We start from the raw sequence: 21,588 nt of genomic DNA, 5'->3' as shown, positions 1-21,588 counted from the left end.
CAGGGAGAACTCCTTTGCAGAATAGGCTTTGCGTCAGCAAACAGTGTTTGTCCCTGGCAGTTTCTCCCAGGGTAGGGGCTCCCACTACCCCTGCTGAGCCCCAGCAGGCCCGAGGGCTCCGACGACTACACCCCTGGGCAGCAGCAGAGTCTCCAAAGCTGTAAGGACCGCTCGGAGAAGCACCGGATATCTCCCTTCTTGCGGTCCCCGAGAGCCTGGGATTGGGGCGGGGCACCTTAGCTGAATGGAACTTCTTACGGCGTCTACTCCTGCTAAGTTAGCTCCCGCCTTGTCCCACTCCCACTCCCGGCCCAAACTCTCTAGGCGGCCTCTCAGCTCTCCCTGCCGGCGCCCGCCTTCGGCTAAACTTCAGAAATGGGATTTGCGCTTCTTTTTAATGATGTAATACCGGCCTAGGGTGCCCCGGAGCTTGGAGACCCACTAGGGACCACACAGCTCTAAATCGGTCGCAAAGCCTTCATTTTGTAAAATGCAAAACACCTCCTCCCAACTGAGTTTGTTTCTCAGGCGTCTAAAAGAGGCTTCCTCCGCAAGGATATTACAAAATCATTTTTGACCTCAAGGCTGCCAGGTTTGGCTGGGCGGCTTGCTCGTGCCTCTGCTCATCGCCTGCCAGGTTCCTACTCCCGCTGTGGTGTCCGGCCTCCAGGAACGGCGCGTTCTCTTCTACAATAAAAGGATCAGTCTCAGTGGCGGATCTACCCCCAAATGCTACTCTACTGAAAGTTTACAGAGAAGTCAGAGATAAAAGGGCAGCCAACGGTTGCGGAGATTGAATTAAACGAGGGACGAGGGAGAGGAAAAAATTCCTTTGTTTTATATATATATATATATATATATATATATATGTATGTATGTATATACACACACACATATGGAGAGAGAGAGAGAGAGACAGAGACGGAGTCTTGCTGCGTCGCCAGGCTGGAGTACAGTAGCGCGATCTGGGCTCACTGCAACCTCCGCCTCCCGAGTTCAAGCGATTCTCTTGCCTCAGCCTCCCGAGTAGCTGGGACTACAGGCGTGCACCACCACGCCCAGCTACTATTTGTATTTATTTACTTATTTAGTAGAGACGGGGTTTCACCATGTTGGCCAGGATGGTCTCGATCTCTTGACCTCTTGATCCGCCCGCGTAGGCCTCTCAAAGTGCTGGGAATACAGGCGTGAGCCACCGCGCCCGGCCTGCCGTGTATTTTATACAAAAGATGGAGTAATATGCACGATTAATTTTATTCCACAAGAGATTTGCTCTATTTATACCAAACATATATATATATATTTGTTAATCCTAACAAAAAGTCGAGTTGAAACTACAAAACAGATTGTACAAACAAATATATATGGTGTCATTTAATTAAAAAGCACTGATTTTATTAAATTTGTTTTAAATAAATCAATGGACTCCTTAAAAGCCTGAAGTAACGATCGTAAATTGTCAAAAGTAGGACAAATATAAAGTTACTTAAATCACAGAGAAGTTTTTCAAATGGGGAATTTTATTGCGTCTTCATACTTATTTCATTTTGCGAAGTTTTAAGGGGTTTTAAAGTTGTCCATATCGTTAAAGACGTACAGAATGAAAATCCCATGACCTACGTTTAAAAATAACTACCACTCTTTGAAAGAAAAGGGGGGCTGCGGAAAGGGCGTGCTTTTTCTGACATTTATATGACGGACTGAGCGTTAACGTAACATTTTGCACTCCTAAAGAATTTACATATTTCTTAACCTGGTATCCCCTAAGAAAAAAATCACGGAGTAAAGTTTAAATAAGCCTAAGCCATATCTGGCGCAGACTGAGTGCAGGAACATTTAAATGAGAAAGGAGGGGCCTGCGAATTCTTCCCAGCTTCCCAGTATTCTGAGTTGTAGCAACATTATGCGATACGGAAGTGGGACGGCAATTTACGGAACCTTGAAAGATTCCTGATTTTCTAACTTGTTGAACGTCTAGTTTAAAGCCGGGAACTTCCGCCTTTCCAGGTCCTGGTGAGGAAAGCTGGAGACTACGGGGCTGGACTCAGCTACGGACGTGAGAGACACAGAGTTCAGCGTCCGTGTGGTTGGCACATCCAAGCCAGACGGCGGCGCTTTTCACTCCTGGTTTTTCGCTACCTTGTAAGGAAGTGGGCGCGGGCTGCGCGGAGTCGGCGCCTCCTGATTGGCCGGCCGTCTGGGTGATGGACAGGGACCCGGGCTCCGCCCCCGCCGCTTTATTGACACTAATGAGCAAGTTCTTCCCACCGCTCTCCTGCCTGGAAGTGCTGACAGATCAAGGCAACAAATTTCAATTACAATCCCTAATTTGTGTCCACAGAGTGTTTTTTACCCATGTTAGTCCTCTCTGGCGCATCAGTTGAGGCAGACCTCGGAGCAGCAGGAGGAGGTGGAAGGGGTGGGAGCAAAGGAATGCATCAGTGAGAGAGCGCGCGAGAGAGACCCAGGAAAGGAGACTTGGCCGGCGCGTCGCCGGTTCCTCGGATCCCAACACAAGCGAGAAAGCGGAAACGCCAAATCTGTTTTTTGCCCGCGGTGGGGAAGGGGGCAGATCTCGGGAGGCCCCGAGAGCCTTTTAGTTTTTGGTGGGGGAAGAGCGAGAGCGCGCGTGTGCCCGCGTGAGTGTATATGAGAGAGGGGCGGGCGGGCGCGGGGCGGGGGGGATGGCCGAGAAGCGAAGGGGCTCGCCGTGCAGCATGCTAAGCCTCAAGGCGCACGCTTTCTCGGTGGAGGCGCTGATCGGCGCCGAGAAGCAGCAACAGCTTCAGAAGAAGCGGCGAAAACTGGGCGCCGAAGAGGCGGCGGGGGCCGTGGACGACGGAGGATGCAGCCGCGGCGGCGGCGCGGGCGAAAAGGGTTCTTCTGAGGGAGACGAAGGCGCTGCGCTCCCGCCGCCGGCTGGGGCGACGTCTGGGCCGGCTCGGAGTGGCGCAGACCTGGAGCGCGGAGCCGCGGGTGAGTGGGCCCCTTCCTGCCTATAACGTCTCTCCGGCGCGAACCTGAACTTCTGCGAGTCTGTGGGTGTGCGTGCGCGCCGCGTCCCTACATGGCCAAGGCCACTCAGCCACTAGCGCATTGGCCGTGTCAGTCGCAAAGCTCGCTGCACAACCTGGTCACCCTCCAGACGGTTCAGATACTGCTTCCAGCCTCGCCTCGCGGGCGGCCGCCGCCCACTCGGCGACCCGCGCCTTCGGCCGCGGCTGTTTGCTGCGCCTAGCGGTGCAGCTCTGTGCTTCCTGCATCTGCCTCCCTTGGGGTTCCAGCCAATGGGTGCTCTTTTTTGTTTCCTAACTTTTAAAAGCACAGTGCGGGGAGGAGGGGAGCGACGGCATACCCCACCCTAAAACCGGAACGAATGCCCTAAACCGTTTGTGCAAACCAGGAAGAGGGCGGCGTATTTGGAAACTTGGTTTCCCGAAGGGTAGTTGAGCGGTTCCCTTCCCTTCTCCTCTTGATTTCTCTGCCAAGGCCGACGGCGACCGCGGGCTTGCTTTTCACACTTTTCTCTGCTGGGCTGGAAGCGCAGGGCGCCGGGAGTTTGGCGAAAGCGGGGTCTGAAGAGCCTTCTAGAAGATGCCTCTGGCCCGGCCCAAAAGGAGGCCCAAAACGAGGCGCCGCAGACACTTATGGCTTAAGGAGGCCCAGGCTCTTGGGACCAGAGTCCGGGCGCTTTTGCTGCGTGCGCTTCGAGGCGCAGGTTGCGTCGGAGTTTGCACTGGGGACTCTGGACCCGGGAGCTCCTCTGACTCCGTCGGGCAAGCTTCCCAGACCCCGGCGGCGGCGTGAAGCCTTTTCTGCTGGGGCCTTGGCCCTGCGGAGGCCCAGCGGGTGGGGTGGACGCTGCCCGCGCGCCTCTCCCGGGCTTGGGACTTGGGGACCAAGCAGGCCACACTGGAGCTCTGAATGCGCCCCTTCGACAGGCAGAATGTGGGTGTCTATCGACTGGCTTGTTCTTTAGGAGGACCTGATGGCACCAAAGCTTCCCCTTTTCTCCCGGTCATTTTCCTCTTCTCAGCCACCCGGTGGGCCCGTCTCCGCGGCTGGCTTCCCCTCTGTTTCCCTCACCAGTTCCCTTTCTCTGTCCTTTGCTGTCCAGGCGGCTGTGAGGACGGCTTCCAGCAGGGAGTTTCCCCTCTGGCGTCACCGGGAGGCTCCCCCAAGGGGTCCCCGGCGCGCTCCCTGGCCCGGCCCGGGACCCCTCTGCCCTCGCCGCAGGCCCCGCGGGTGGATCTGCAGGGAGCCGAGCTCTGGAAGCGCTTTCATGAGATAGGCACTGAGATGATCATCACCAAGGCCGGCAGGTAATGGGCAAGCTGGCGTGGATGCCCCTCCCTACCCCAGACCCTGTCTTCACTCACCTCTAGCTCAATCAGGAAGAAGGGCCTGCAGCTCGGTGGGGGTTCTGGATAGCAATTTCGGTCAAACGGGACCAGGCCCCAGACCGTGGTTCACTTTGGAGGCTAGCTTTGTCTACCCACCACTAGTGCAGTCGGTGCACAGTCCAACTGCCCTCTGGTTGAATGCCAGGGAGAAAATTACTGTCGCCGCTGATGCCACAGCTGTCGCGGTTGATGTTCTGCGTTCAGGGCGGTTATAAATTTGAGGTCATATTTACCCTTGTCCAGGTATTTAGGCTCTAGTTGTCAGTTCTGGAACTAGGAAACATTCTTTTTTTTTTTCCTTTCTCTTTTATTTTTAAACAGCAGTTTACTCCAGTAAACTATGATTTGCTTTTTCAGATTTGAAACTCCCAGGCAGATTGGTTCTTTATCAGAAGATATCCTGGCAATTTGATAAGATGATCTGTCCTGCTATTTCATATTAGACTAGGAGGAAAAGTCACTGGACTCACCCACAATACATGTTTAATCATGTATAGGTGCAAGAATAATTACCCTGATTTTTAAAAAGCATCCTGTTTATAGATTTAGAGTACCTGGTTATTTATTTATTTATTTTTGTCCTAAATGGAATCCAACACAGCCTGAATTTGCTGAGGAATACTTAAAAAATTTTTATAAAAAGGTACATAGGTTTTTTAAAAAGTGTGAAATTTTCCCATCCATTGGTTAGTAAAATAAATGGATTTGTTGGGCAGATCATATTAATTTGAGGTAGGCACATGAATATTTGCATTTTAAAGTTTTCAGTTTATTTAGTGCAGTGAAATCTATGAATAATGAGCTTCCTTAAACGGAACTTTAGAAAGCACACACAACTCTTTCAGGGAGTACACATGGTAAAAACCTGGATAGCATAAAAAGTATCCAAACTTATTAGAAATTACAAAAAAACATATTTTATTGAATCCACATGCTACCTTCTACATTTTCACAGAGCTTTTATTAATGATCCAAATTCAGTCTTCACCAACACAAAGCAATAGTTGTCTTATAAAGGATGTAGTTAAAGACCTTTACTCTTTATCTTACAGGTGCACTGAAATAATACTAAAACAGCCAGCGTATTAAACTGTTCTCATACCTAGTTAGGAGTAATAGACTTTATTTTTTTCTAGAAGTAGTCTTTCATGGTATTTTTGTTATAGAAAAAAATTTGGTAAATAACTACTAAAATTTCTGTTATAAGGTTAAAATTAACAAAAATTAGATTTCCTTGGAAGGGACTTAAACGTAAGTCATTAAATGATATTTAAAAATCAAACTGCTGTATTTGTTTTTTATATACAATAATTTACTGTTGTATTCTTTGCTGCTGTGCCTTTTTAAAAGGATGGGTGCATTTACTCTAGCATCTCCTTTGATATGCATCTTTGGGAAGCCAGGATAAATGCAAATTTTCATCTGTTTTAATTAGCAAAGTTTTAAGTGTGGTTAAGTAAGAAAACATTTCCATGGTATGGCGGGGGAAGAAATGATTTGGTAAATATACGTTGTGTTTAGTTTCTGCTTTCAATAAAGAAGTTTTACTATACCTTTCAAATTTAGAGCAACTTTTGCACTTCACCTTTACCATGCTGCAGACAGGAAGTCCTGTCTCAATAAAGAACATATTGTTTGGTTATAGCATGGCACATTGGCTCCTTGTGGTTTTTTATAACCCTTTAAAAATTTCACATTATAATGTATTTTATCACTTTCAGAGATCCAAATTTTATATTTCTACCATTTGTTACATTTTATTAGTTGTATTACTAAAGTAAATATGCTTATCAATTTTGTTTAAAAAATAAGATGCTTTCTTTTGTGCCATTACTCCCTCAGTGTAAAATTATTTTACTTTTAGCTATACTGACATTTCAGTAAACACAGAACACATGTACACAGGGTGCAACAAATTACATTTAAAAATCTCAGTTCTGATATGTTCTATGTCCTGACTCCTTGAATTACATTGGCAAAGTGAATACTATAAATTTATCCATATTAAAAATAGAGATCCAAGAGGTTTCTTTGCTTATTCACGCTCCATCCTTAGTCACAAACAAAAACCCCAAACCCTCTTTCTCTTCGCCTTTTTAAATAGGCGCATGTTTCCAGCAATGAGAGTGAAGATCTCTGGATTAGATCCTCACCAGCAATATTACATTGCCATGGATATTGTACCAGTGGACAACAAAAGATACAGGTACAGTGATTAGATACTGAACAATTAAAAAAAAAAACACTAGGATTTTGCAGGCTAGTGCCTGTTTGATCTGTGAGGACTGTGATCTTTGCTTCCAGAAGTCTGTAGAATTTCCAGATCCATACTCTAACGCCCATGGGTGCCAGCGGCCCAGATGGTGCCTTTTCTTGCGGCAAATGTGGAAACTTAATTTTTGTTTTGTTTTTAATAGATAGAGAAATGTTTTCAAATACTGAGAACTTTTTAAAGGGGATAATTTGGTGTTGCCAAACTAAATGTGTCTTTTATATTGACTTACACTTCAATTCGAATTTTGAGAGGAAATGTTATGTAATGTTTATAGATATAAATTATATTAAATGGAAAGTCATAATTTCTTTGTGATCTTTTGGTCATGTAAATTTCCTTTATCTTGTTACATACAAAACCATCAATGTTTGTAGGCTTTTTTTAAAATTTCAGAATATTATTTAAGGTTTTCTACAAGTAAGAAAAATTAAAATCTTCTAATTTATGTGATATTAAGACATCACTAAACTGGTAATAAATTTTTACCTTTCTGTTGTTTTTTTGGTATGTGTTATAACTTTTAAAAACTTCTAATATTTGGATTTTGAAAGAGGACATATTTATGTAAAGATCAAGTAAATTTTGAAAATATACACGTTCTTCAGTTTCAAACCAATCTTTACTCTTTTTTTTTTTTGCAAGAAAACAAATCAGGAATTTTCAGTGACAATGCTTTATATTTTTCTGAAGAGCTAAAAACATTAACATTTAAATAAGGAAGTTTTGTGTGTTTGGAACATTCGAAGATACTGTTTTAAATTTTGCTTGTCTTCGTTTCTTTCTCGCTTTTTGTTGTTGCATGGGACAGAGCTTTTAATAAGTTTAAACAAAATCAGATTTGTTTTTTATCACTTCAACAATTTAAGGAGTCGCTTTTTTGAAATAGCCTACTGGTATCAAAAGTACACAGATTTTAATTAGTACATGGACATATGGAATATTACAAAAAGGGGTAATAAAAAAGACAGTCTTATTATTTGTTTTGTGTATAAGTTATTTTAATTAAATAAGTCATTAGGGAGTTTTGCTAAAATGATCTACCACATGACAGAAGCTAGAAAACATTAAAGTTCATTTTTTAAATATACTTGATTTAAAACCCATATTCCAAATGGGGTTTTGTGCTGAGGAAGATAATACAATTCTTAATAAGCTTAATAATTATTCCTTTTTCTTCTAAGTTTGTCTCCTATTTATTTTCCCAATGTCTTCCCTACATTTTGGTTGGTTTATTTTACTTAATTGATTCAAATTTACTCTCATAGAAATAAAGAAATTTCAGAAATTAGTATTAAGATGTCAGGTTTTAAAAGATCAAATTGTAAAACATAATTTGTTTTCACTTATATTGCTTCCCAAGAAGAAATTTGTTTGTACTATTTGTATTTAGAATGTTTTACAAAGAATGTGTAACTTGTAGCTTTTATTTTGTCAGTGGGTGTGGAGTTTTGACTATTCAAAATGCATACTTTTTCAAGGTTTTGTTAGAGCCTATTACTCTTTGTTTTGGCAGTAACTCAATTCATTTCCACAGTGTAATTTTTCTTGAATCTCTAAGATTTTCATTTCATTTATCAATGTTTTCAGCAATATTAGGAAAAAATTTGGCTTATTTTCTAATGTTTGAGTGGTATTTAGTCAAGTTAAAAATTATTGTCACTTATTAGAATGTAAAATTAATATTCACAAAAGCCCACAGTTAGGAACTTATTGAAATTACATCATACCAATTAAAAGAAAAAGGTTTCTTTTTCTTTCTTTCTTTTTTTTTTTTTTTGAGATGGAGTCTTGCTCTGTTGCCCAGGCTGGAGTACAATGGCGTGATCTCGGCTCACTGGAACCTCCGCCTCCCAGGTTCAAACCATTCTCCTGCCTCAGCCTCCCGAATAGCTGGGATTACAGGCGCTCCCCACCACACCCAGCTAACTTTTTGTATTTTTAGTAGAGACTGGGGTTTCACTATGTTGACCAGCCTGATCTCGAACTCCTGACCTCATGATCCGCCTACCTCAGCCTCCCAAAGTGTTGGGATTATAGACATGAGCCACCGCCTCTGGCCTAAAGGAAGATTTCTGAAAGACTATCCCTAATTTTATGATTGTATATGTTTTCCCAAGAAAAGAAATGAAAGACTAGAAGGCATATTGAGCCCAAAATGAAATATGTGACAAAGAATTGAAACAAAGGGCCTCATCAGAGACATTCTGAAAATATTTTATGCTCTTATAAAAAGAAATGTGTATATAACACAGGTAGACTTTTCTGAGACTATTTGCAAATTATAGCTTTAAATTGTATGCTAATCTTAACACACAAATGGAAGGAAAATATCTAAGTATATAATTTTATTTTATAATTTTTTCTTCATTGTTATACTAGTTTCTAGTTTTTTAATTAGCTTATTTTAAATTATTAATAAATGGTAATCTTAATATAGTTAAATATTAATATTTCTTACTTGAGGCATTGTTATTCAAACGTATTATTCTTACTGAGTCAATATATTTGTCATGTAAAGAAATAGAAAGGATGTTTTGTTTCCTAATTAGAAAAGTAATATTAATTAGATATACCATTATTTTCAAAGTTTATTTTTTGGTTAGCAATATTTGAAAATGATTTGAAAGAATTTTTTATAAGGATCAAGAAAGAAATATAGGAGATGAATAAGGGGCTACATTTTATGATAATACAAAATTTTCCAATTAAACTGAATACTTTGTCCTCAATATATAGTATCATAGTATTAGAAAAAATACCAAATGATAACAGATAAAACATTTTTTCCTATTAAAATAAAAGTTTCTAGAACTTCTGACTATTTCCTCTTGCCTTTCTACTGTCTGTTCCATAAGCCTTTACATAGTCTAACATCAGAAATGATCTTGAAGGAAGCGGGGCATTTTAAAATGTAACTCTCAAGTATTTTTGAGATTTACTTAAAGGTGAACTTGACAAGCTATTTGTTTTTTCGTGTCGATGGAATATTCAGAAGAAAAGTGGAAAATATCAGAGATGGAATGTCTAGGGTGAATAAGTGTCATTCATAAGAATGAATATGCTTGCATTTATGGTGGTGATAGTATGCATATTTTTCACTAAGCCCTTAACACGCCCCTTAGTCTGAATTATCAGTAGGCCACTGCTGCCTCAGAATGGTTTGGAAAAGCGCTTGAAATTTTATTTTTAGTGTAAAGAGGAAATTGATTTATTTTAAAACTGAAACAAAATAGGCACACATTTTGTCTGATTCTACTGAGTTGGACATGCCAAGATAAAAACAGTATACTGAACGCCTGGTCATTGCCTTCTAGGTATGTTTACCACAGTTCGAAATGGATGGTGGCAGGTAATGCTGACTCACCTGTGCCACCCCGTGTGTACATTCATCCAGACTCGCCTGCCTCGGGGGAGACTTGGATGAGACAAGTTATCAGCTTCGACAAGCTGAAGCTCACCAACAATGAACTGGATGACCAAGGCCATGTGAGTAGATGGCCTCTCTAATGTATCTGTAGATGGCACAGCCACATCTACACTGTGCCTGACTAAAGGAAATGGATGCTTCTAAGATCATAATGTTCATTGCCTGATTGATTAGTATGTACACTGTCTGTGCAGAATCAAGTTTATATTGCATAGACTGTGCCTGTTGCCAGAATTATCCGATGAGGCATTTAATAGGTTAAAACTAGATACTGCATTTTTATTGGAATGAAAGTACTGGAAGCAGAGATGTTGTTAGGCAAAACATTTGTGTGAAATCTCTTGAGGTGCTAATTATTATACTGTGAATATGAATACTTTGGAGTTGGGTTAATAAGGATAATGATTTATTGTGTCCTGCCTGCATCCAGCTTTGTCAGCTGAGGCTCATTGCTTCTCAGTAATTGTCTAGGCTTATGCTGTTTGTGTGTTCCATCTGCAAGTTCCCAGTTGTTTTGTAATGACATCTAATGTGTCAAAATGTTACAACAATCATTCCTTTTATTCTTAAAACTGCTGAAACATGATACATAAGTCAAAGTTCAGCCGTTCCAATAATGCAGTCATTTTTAACACCTTAGTAATTTTTATGCAGTATTGTTCCCAGGCAAGATTTCTACACTATTATTTTAATAAATAAGTAACTGGATACATGCTGATTTCTGTTCAAAGCCAGCATTTTTAAAATTAGGTTTCTGTTATTTAAGATAGTTTTGATTGAGGCAGGATTAAAATGCCTTTCGAAGAATATATCATACATAAAAGAAATACCAACTTGTTTATTTCTCAAAGGAGTGATATAAAGATAGCATATTTATGAGAATATCTTTTAAAACAAAATGCAAGTTGTCATAAACTAATAATATAGTGATGACAGGATATGGTTTGGAAGTTGCTAAACAATGTCTTAAGAAATTGACCTTAATGAGAACATTCCAGTACAAATTTCACTGTGATACAAATGCAGTAGGTGGATTTTTAAGATGCAACTAGTAAGATCTCACACTGCCAGTGTTTTTGTTTCTTGATTGTTGCCTTTTATGACTTAAAATGGAAATAAAAAAGTAACATAGTAGATTTCTTTTCTGTACCCAACTTCATGTCCTGTATTTTAGTGCATTACTCCTTGGCTTTCCTTATTTTTATTCCTTATTTTTACAATTTAACACAGTCAAGTTGTAACAATTATTTTTCACAGGAATTCAGTGAAATAACCGATTTCTTCTGTGTCCCTGAGGCAGCTGACTGTGAAATATACTCAGCACATTCATTGAAGGACTTTTTTTTGGAATAGAACATTTTAGACTTAATGTTTTTAGTGTTACTTGTTATCAAAACCTTAAGTACACTACCATTTTTTGTGAGTTCTACAGTTTAAAGAATGTATGCTCTAAAGAGATAAGTGGGGATAAAAACTATATACCTTCATGTATATTATAAACTTCTTAATAATTTAAATCAATATAATCATTTTACAGTTCTAGTTCTTTCCGTTCAAATTACTGGTTTTCTATCTAATATCTAATGTACTAAATATTAGATATAGATCTAGTAATTTATCAACCTATATGATATTAACTTTATGATTTCAATAGACTTTATTTAAAACAGCATTCTTCAGAAAATAGGGTGTGTGCATGTTTGTGTGTGTGTGTGTGTAGAGAGGGAGAGAGAAAGAAAGAGAGAAAAACAGACACAGAGAGAACAATTTATTTTAAGGAGCTTACCCAGGAAAATTTGGGTCCTGACAAGTCCGAAATCTGCACAGCCACCTGGAGACCTAGGGAAGAAGTGATGTTGCAGCTTGAGTGTGAAGGTAGTTTTGTAATAGAATTCCCCCTTCTCCAGGGATTTCAGTCTGTTTTCTCCTACGGTCTTCAACTGATTGGATGAAGCCTACCCACATTATGAAGGGTAGTCCACTTTTCTCAAAGTCTGCTGATTTAAATGTTGATCTCATCTAATAAATACCTGGCAGCAACATCTAGACTGGTGTTTGACCAAGTATCTGGGTACTGTGGCATAGCCAATTTGACACATAAGATTAACTGTCACATAGCATTTGTTTAAAACACAAAATAATAGATTACAAATGAAATTCAGTTACTTAAACCTAAATAATTATAATATTTTACTATTAGGGAAATAAATAACATAGCAGAAAATAGGCAAAATATAGAGATGTATATTGTCTAACTGCTGAAATTTTTCTTTTAAGGTTGTAGCAGGATGTACTAGTTGAATAAATACAGGTACATTAACATGTGGGGAGCAGGGAGAGAGATGTACCTGTACAATTTGGAAGCAATTGAATTGCCTTTGGTAATGGTAAAAATGTACATACGTATTACTTGATACTAGAGGATGATGTAGGAGGGAAAGTGCTCTTTTCCATTATTCATTTAGAAAAGATACTTCGGAAGATGTTATCCTGTGTGGTAAAAGATGCAAAGCTGGGCACGGTGGCTTGGCCTGGGCATGGTGGCTCACGCCTGTAATCCCAGCACTTTGGGAGGCCGAGGCAGGCAGATCACCTGAGGTCAGGAGTTTGAGACCAGCCTGGCCAACATGATGAAACCCCGTCTCAACTGAAAATACAAAAATTAGCCAGGCGTGGTGGTGTTTGCCTGTACTTCCAGCTACTTGGGAGGCTAAGGCAGGAGAATCACTTGAACCCGGGAGGCAGAGGTTGTAGTGAGCTGAGATCATGCCACTGCACTCCAACCCAGGTGACAGAGTGAGACTCTGCTTCAAAAAATAAAAAATAAGATAAAAGCCATGATCTCTGCTTTCTGTGAGTTTCTAGCCCATGTGGGGAGAGAAGAAACCATGAACACAGATTATCATCCTGACAGCTCAGAGAAGTACAGATGCCAGTGTCACCGTATTCCAGCCAGGAAAGATGGGAAAGGCTTTATGAAGAAAGAATCTGTTTATTTACTCAGCTTGATGACCCTAAATGAGGCTAGATTAAATATTAGGAATTTGTTTCTGATTTTATTGTTGATTGTGTTCAGGGTATAAGAAGACAGTAGTATTGTTATGGTAGGACTTTCTAATTCAAGTCCCTTTGCTGATGCAGAGACCTCTTGGGAACTTACCCCTCTACCCTTACATAGTTGAGGTTCATCCCATCTGCCCCTGCCCACCCTCAGCCCTCAATTCCAAAAGAAGTAACACTGATCTCTAATTAGTAAAGCTATTGACTCAAATGAGAGGTGATTTTCTAGCTTGCTTTCTAAATTGCTTTTTTTTTTCTCTTCTCAGTTCCTAGTTTTACTCTGCCAAGTCTGTGCAAGTGTGCAGCATAGTGACTTGAGAACTCCTTAGAGACCTGGGACTTTATTAATTTAACACAAAATGATTGCAGGAATCAAATCTTTGCAGTGCTTTGACTGGACGTAGGAGCACATGAGACATGAGATGATGTGACATTGAGGTTTTCCCAAAAGTGACTTTTCAGTTGTTCAAATATCATGAATTATTTGGAGAGGAATAGTGGTGAAATTCCAGAGTGGAAATGTTCCAGCACTCCACAGCTAATTTTTGAATGTTTTGAAGACCTTAATCTCTTCCTGATCCTTGGTGAATCCATAGCGAGCTTTATGCTGGCTTTTATACAAATGAAGACTGGTCCTTGAGCTACCCATATGCAGAAGAGTTAGTATGCTTGAGTAGGGTAATTCCTTCCCATCATGTACATGTTTCCCAATTCCTCTGGAATTTTCCATCTGAAGGAAAACATTTAGTTGACCATTTTTATTAAAAATTAGAAGACATTTAGCAGGTAGTGGTGTACCTTAAGCCTCAGAAGGATTTGTACCCACGGTGCTGTGGTGCTTTGGAAGGAAGCATGGCCAGACAGCCACAGTGGGACCTGTGGGAAGACCTGTACTCCCAGCTGCTGAGGACTCAGTGATACTGATGCCTTCACTCTTTCTGTTTCTCCTTGAGAATCAGGTGTGGAAGCAGCAAGTTATAGGGGAGGTTGCTGAGGTCTCCCTGGTGGAAGGACCTTGCAATTACTTAGAGGTATGACACATTTGTGTTTGTTGGCAAGTCACTTTCATTCTCTGAGGGTTGATTTTTCTCATGGGTTATATTGGAATCAGAGAACTTAGGGTGAACTAAATGAGCTAATGAACTCGAAAGGACGTATTTGTAAAGAGTCCATTATATACAGCATCATGCGTAAAACAAAAAGAAGGCTACCTTGCTATGGAGTTTGTGATTCATTGTTACAGCCTTGATTCCTACCATTTAAAGGGAGTCAGTACGTGGTGTTACCAAAAAATGTAGGGAGCAAGGTTTTTGTTATCTGTTTCTTGTTGGTCCTTTGATTGACTTATTATATCATGGGAATTTAGGTCATCTGGAAAATTTCCAGTCAGCAGGGAGTGTTTTCTTATTGAGCTATCCTGTAAGACTAGACACAGTTGCCTTTCTGTCAGATTTCAGGCTCTTTCGACTCATCAGATGAGAAATAAACAATATTATGCTTTTTTTTTTGACTCAAATCTAGGTGTCCTTAAAGTAGAAAAATGTGTATTAGCCTGTACTGCGAATGCAGTCTGTATTTATGGACTTCTGTGACTGTAATACTAGCTAAACCCGAAAGAAAATAATCATTCTAAACAGATCAGAGAGCACTGAACATTACACATCACATAGAATTATTTGAAATTATTTGTGTTTTGGAGATGGGCATCATATCATTGTGGTCTTCTTGTTTATACGACCAGTGGTTCTCCTGGTTATATTTGCTCTATTAAATAAGCAAACTTTTATTGAGCATTCGTGATTGTAAGTTTGGTAGTTAATAATCAAATGGTTCATCCCCTGTGCCCCTGCCCACCTCAGAGCCCCCAATTCCAAAAGAAGTTAACACTGATCTCTAATTAGTAAAGCTGTAGACTCAAATGAGAGATGATTTTCTAGCTTGCTGTCTAAGTTGCTTTTGTTTCTCTCCTCAATTCCTACTTTTACTCTGCCAAATCTGTGCAAGTGTGCAGCATGGTGACTTAAGAACTCCATATAGATCTGAGACTTTTATTCATTTCGCACAAAATGATTGCAGGAATGAAATCCTTGCAGTGCTTTGACTGGACGCATGACCACATGAGACATTAAAAAGCACATAATGCTATCATAAAAAGAGGAACTGAGGCTTGTTTCTCCATCCCTAAAACATTCCAGGGATACATAAAGTTCTTATAGATAATACTGAATACATATTATTTTTCTTGAGCAATCTTCAGATTACTATTGATAGTTGCTTCTTAACATGCAAACAAAGACATACATCAGCCATTTCTGTATCCTACTCCAATATACCCCACTTGAAGTCTTTTTTGAAATATGGTAAGGATATTTTGAAAAGTAACCTTAAAATATATACAACTATATGGAGAAATCTGCTTGAGAGAACAGTCTTCATAAAACAAGAACCTGCTTTTCATTGACTAGTAAAAAGAAACCCAAATGAATCTTTGTTTCTTTAATTACAACTCAGTCCAATCTTCTGAAATTGGCTATGCATTTATTTTTGTTTGTTTAATGTAAAGTAACTTTTCTCCAATTTTTCTTCTGCTTAGAAATTTGTTTCTAAAAGATATGCTAATTCTCCCTGGGAGTTTATAAATGTCATTGTTTTGTCCCTTGTTGTTTGCTTACCAGTGGCATTTTGTTTCTTACCTTGGAGAAGAGGAAGGGTTCTCCCTTAAACTCCCCTGCTCCCCAAAATATCAAGTGAATCTCACTTTCTAATGAGATAAATTAATTAAGAAATAAAGAGGGAGGGGGAAAAACAGAGTTAACATTAATGGTTGCTATGATATGATTGGTCATTTGCTGTTTTATATTTATATTAAAAGAGTGTGTTAAAGAGTATGTTAACTAATGAGACACCAGGTGGGGCTTAATTAACTGCTTCTATAGGCTGAGACCCTTTTTTGTGTTTCCTTTGTTGGACCTGGCCCTGTGATGATGCCTGCCCAAAAAATACGAATTTATAATGAATGCACATGAACGTGGTGGTGGGAGGACGAGCATGGGCCAAGGGACCCAGCTTCCAGGTTCAGCCTTGAGGATTCAGAAGTCTCTTGCTTGTGTAGACCTTAGTTTTCTATCTGTAAATTGGAGTATTAATGTCAGTTTTTTCAGACTTAAATATATCTAATGTAATGTCACACAGAACCCTGCATATCAAACAGGGAAGGGAAGCACCTCTAATTGGAGGGCGGTAAATAGACCTCAGAATCCATCTTGCCTACTCCTTTTTCCTAATGTAGTTCTGAAAAAGAATATCTACTGGGTCCACATGTCTGCAAGATACCTTTCAACCCTGCTGAGATATTGTGCTTCCAAGAACATAAACTTAGATTTAGATTATGCCTTTTTTTTTTTTTTTTTTTTTTGAGATAGAATCTCGCTCTGTCACCAGGCTGGAGTGCAGTGGCATGATCTCGGCTCACTGCAACCTCCGCCTCCCGGATTTAAGCTATCCTCCTGCCTCAGCTTCCCAAGTAGCTGGGACTACAGGCACGTGCCACCACGCCCAGCTAATTTTTTGTATTTTTAGTAGAGACAGAGTTTCACCATGTTGGCCAGGATGGTCTAGATCTCTTGACCTTGTGATCCACCCACCTCGGCCTCCCAAAGTGCTGGGATTACAGGCGTGAGCCACCATGCTCGGCTGATTATACCTTTTTAAATGAGGATTAGTGAACATATTACTCAGGTAATATACAAAAGAAATGAGAAAAATATCCATATTCACCAAAAATCTGTTTAGAGTGTGCTGATCATTAGAACCATTAGAATTAAATGTTGCTTCTGTGTTTTTCAAACTTTCTACCTAACAGCAAGTTATATATTTTATTTTCTACTTTATTTTGTACTTTTATTTATTTAAAAAATTTCTGGTTGCAACCCTTCATGTTGATTTCATAAGTCACTAATGGGTCATTAAAATTCTTCCCTTTACATAGAGCAAAGAGAAATTTCCAGAATTTCTAGAATTCTGGAAAGAGAATTTTCCTGAGATTGCAGATTTGCTTGTGTCCTCAGGTGATGATGAGGGCTGTTTTCCCCTGTTGTCCTTTCCTCATACTCATGCTTCCTCTCCTAGTGTGTCTGGTTGGCATGATCATGTGCTATCTAGGCATTTCTTTCACTGATAGAAGGAAAACTGCAGGGTAAAAAAAAAAAAAAAAAAAAAATCTTAGCCACAGCGCTGCCAGAAAGTAAAGAATCTTCTTGTGGCAGCAAACACACTTTCCAGATATAGGACAATCTGTGTTTGGGCTGACCAAATATTCTGAATGTGTCTTATTAAACTGCCCACATCATAAACACAAGGCAGGCCAACCACTACATTTCCCTAAGACTTTTCTGTAAACATTTGTTCTATAAATTCATAATGGCTCAGAAATTGAATTCAAATCTTATAGCTCAGGAAAGATACAGGTTTCTCAAGGAAACTCCTTAATGAGTACCTGAATATGGAATCCCAGCAGCAAACAGAAAATCCCATTGGATGAAGCTGTTTCTTCACCCTACCCCATCAGCCTTGAAAGCATAGAACATACAAAGAAGAAGAAAAAATTCACTCACAATTCCATCATCTAGAGGCAATCACTGTTTATATCTTTCTATGGGTCATTTTTACTCTATTTTTATGTAGTTTTAACAAGCTTATAAACAATTTAGGTCATTTTTTAAATTTAAGATTTTAAAAGTATTATTTCATTATATGGTAAAAAAAAATAATGCTGTATTTCATTGTGTGGATTTCATTCACCTAACTAATTTACTCATGTTGGATATGTAAGTGGTTTATAGTTTTTCTACTGTTACAAATAATCTGATGCCCGTCTTTGTACATGAAAAGCTTTTCTGAATTTGTAATATTTCCTTAGGATAAATTCTCAGATGTGGAATCATTGGGTAGAAGGTAGTTGAACCATATTATCAGATTTCCCCAGCAGCATCTGAGAGGGCCAGCTTTTCTGTTCTCTGCAGTCTGAGTAATGGAAGCCTCATTGTGATAGAGGCACAGATACTGGGCGCTCCCAGCAAACCAGAGACTTTGTGAGCCACACAAAAAACAGATGCTGGAGTGTCCTTAAAATTCCCTTTGCCCTTGAATAGACATATGTAGTCACGAACTGGGGAAACATTTCCTCTGAAAAAAACCTTGTCTGTGAATACTTATTTTTTAGGGGATGGGTGTGGTGCAATTTAAATGATGATTTCAGTCTCATTTGTAATTTTATTGGTTTGGACTCTGTGTTCCATTGGGCTCATTATAAATAAAATGCTTATTAATTTATTCCTGTGTTTTTAGCAACAGAAAATTTGATATTAAGTTCACATGGTTGTACACAGGGTTTCACTAAAATAGTGCTTTTTATTTTGTATTTTTATGTACATTTTACAAATAACTTCTTAGCCTTCCTTCTCCAGTTCTGATATTTCTTATTAAATTGACACCTCTGCATCCTTGGAAATGATTTCCAATCAGAATTGATTGTACACATTAAATATTTAGTCAGGTTGTTGAGGTTGGGCAGAGGCTTCTGATAAATTCGGCTTTTCCTTCTTTGATATAGATTATTCTTCATTCTATGCACAAATACCAACCGCGAGTGCACGTCATCCGTAAAGACTGTGGAGACGATCTTTCTCCCATCAAGCCTGTTCCATCCGGGGAGGGAGTAAAGGCATTCTCCTTTCCAGAAACTGTCTTCACAACCGTCACTGCCTATCAGAATCAGCAGGTATTGTTCTCAGAATTGGAATCTTTGTAGACTTTTCATTTCAAGTGAAGAGAGAAAGTTAGCTATCCTTCTCACTCTAAATATTATGAATTATAAAGCATTGCCATATATGACATTCAAAGTGTATATATATGAATAACAGTTCTTTATCCATGATTTTCCAAGTAAGTCTGCTCTAATGTTGACTTCTTTAGACAAACCATGTCTTGTGACCGACAGTGTAGGTTTACTTTCCATTTTGAGCTTTTGAATTATGATATCATAATTAAAATTAGAATGTATTTTTATTGCCTAAAAAATAGACATGTAGAATATTAAAAATGAATTGTATCATAGAGCATGGGACTTGATAGCTCACTTTATTTTTAAACTACATTCTTAAAATAGTTCAGAAACATTTATCCTGTATAGTCATTTTGGTACATATACAAAAGGGCTATTTCTTTCAAGATATGCTTTAATTGTGATAGAGGATGATAAACTTGCTTATAGTCTGAGAGATCAGCAATGGTAGAATACTTATTTCATAAAGTTAGAAATAGTTTGAGAAGTGAAATATTTCCTTTCTATATGGGTAAATATATATATTTCTCTAAGGCTATGTTTATATGTGTCAGTTAGGTAGAGAATTGAATCAGAGGCAATATGTAATCCATGCTGGAATTCCAGCTGGTTTTCATAAGAAATATCCATGTAATATAAGCCGATGTGGCCTGTGGTAGATTTTTTTTTTTTAATTTCAGTGGTCAGCAGAATTGTTCTGGGTCTCCATTTCTCTTTACATTTATATACATTTCAATTACAAATTTAAGGCTTTTAAATCTCTCTGTTGTGGTTTCTGTTGTTATAAAGCTTCTTAGAAGATTTGGATCCTATCCCATGTGTTCTTTGGGCTGAGAGGCTCAATAGCTCTTATCCGTACGGAGACATCAGTATCACAACCGAAGCTGTCCTGTCCTCTCACACTCATGTTGCCACTCTTTTATAAGCTTTTAGGAAGGAACATGAAATGTAATTTTTAAAAGATCCATGGATAATATATTTATTATCTATGCTAATAGATATAATTTATTATCTATGCTAATAGATATAATTTATTATCTATGCTAATAGATATAATTTATTATCTATGCTAATAGATATAATTTATTATCTATGCTAATAGATATAATTTATTATCTATGCTAATAGATATAATTTATTATCTATGCTAATAGATATAATATAGGACCATGCTAATAATATAATTTATTTATTATCTATGCTAATAGATATAATATAGGACCATGCTAATAATAATAGGACCATGCTAATCTTCTCTGTATTGTTTCAATTTTAGTATATGTGCTGCTGAAGCAAACATATTTAATATAGCATATTTAACGTATTATATATAACATATGTAATATGTTTAATATAGTATATAATTATAATGTATTTATAATTTTAATATATTTAATATAATAAATATATAAGGTATATATACATTATATAAAATATATTTCTAATGTATGTAATTATAAATAAATGTATTTATGATTTTAATATATCAACTATATTAAAATTATAAATATCAATATAAATATATAAATAGTAAAATATACTGTACAATAATATATAATATATGAAATGTTATATAATATATAATTATAATATACTTAATATAATTATATTTAGTATATTATGAGATATAATTATATATTTAATATATTAAAATATATTAGGGACAGAAAACGATTTTTTGGGAGAAAAAGTAATACATGAGAAAATAGCAGAGGCATTTAGTATTCTTTTAACAATCTCAATTCGTCGCCTCTTTCTGTCTCTCTTCCTCTCTTTTTGTCTCTCTCTCACAAACAAATTAACTGTGCACTTTGCATATTTTCTTCCACCCTCTGTGGTACAGTAAGTGCAATGCAGTCAGCTTTTGGTACATGTTGTGACTAACACAAATTAGTGAACATTGAGAAGTTGATTAAGATGATGGACAAATTAGAGGAGAAATTGATAATGATAACATGCAATCACATTTACTTTTTAGTTTCCTGGCTACTATTTTTAAGAACTTAACGGAACATTGTTAGCAGATTAGTGGTTAATAGCATGAGCTCTGCAGCCTGTGGTCCTGGCTTACTTAAGCTTCAGTTTAAAATAAAACACAAAACTGAGATAATAGCTATACATAAGTTGCTCTAGTAATTAAATGAGTAGTATGCCGAAAACTTAGCACAGTGTACATTTTATGCACTCAATACATATGTTAGTAATAAAAATGATGATAGTAGCAATTGTGTTATGTCTCTGTTTTAACAAGGCACCATTATATAAATCTGTACTTTTTAAAAAACAACATTTTAAATGAACATTTACATTGCTTAATGTTTTTAAACATTATTAAAATAAACAGAAAATTGAGCTATATTGATCTGTAAAGAAGAATTCCTTCAATGACAGAGTGGCAGACATGATGACTTAATTAGCAAACCCTTTCATTATATCATTTATAATGTAGTTTTATCCACATACTAAGATAACATCATATGGAACACATATGTCTTAAGTGTTGCGTGGCTGACTGGAGGGCGTGCACAAGCAATGTAGGGGGACTGCAGATGACTTTTATTTAACAGTTTTTGTCCTTAGC

The 21,588-nt window shown here is 38.4% G+C and overlaps 1 protein-coding gene and 1 pseudogene across 1 annotated transcript in view; one reads left to right on the top strand and one right to left on the bottom strand.

Moving 5' to 3' along the window:
- The first annotated feature begins 2,266 nt into the window (after nt 1-2,266).
- The window catches only part of TBX18 (T-box transcription factor 18), a 32,141-nt gene continuing 12,819 nt past the window's right edge, over nt 2,267-21,588 (top strand). Inside the window, exons 1-5 of the mRNA XM_003822836.6 lie at nt 2,267-2,976; nt 4,118-4,322; nt 6,508-6,609; nt 9,993-10,164; nt 18,777-18,944. Coding sequence (XP_003822884.1) covers nt 2,685-2,976; nt 4,118-4,322; nt 6,508-6,609; nt 9,993-10,164; nt 18,777-18,944 — 939 coding nt within the window. The 5' untranslated portion in view covers nt 2,267-2,684. The remainder of the gene's footprint in view (nt 2,977-4,117; nt 4,323-6,507; nt 6,610-9,992; nt 10,165-18,776; nt 18,945-21,588) is intronic.
- LOC112440224 (U6 spliceosomal RNA) lies at nt 20,246-20,303 on the bottom strand (annotated as a pseudogene).

The sequence above is a fragment of the Pan paniscus genome, chromosome 5 (genome assembly GCF_029289425.2).
Source record: "Pan paniscus chromosome 5, NHGRI_mPanPan1-v2.0_pri, whole genome shotgun sequence".
Classification (NCBI taxonomy): Eukaryota; Metazoa; Chordata; class Mammalia; order Primates; family Hominidae; genus Pan; species Pan paniscus.
Note: the sequence above shows the minus strand (reverse complement) of the source record. Positions and strands in the feature narration are given on the sequence as shown.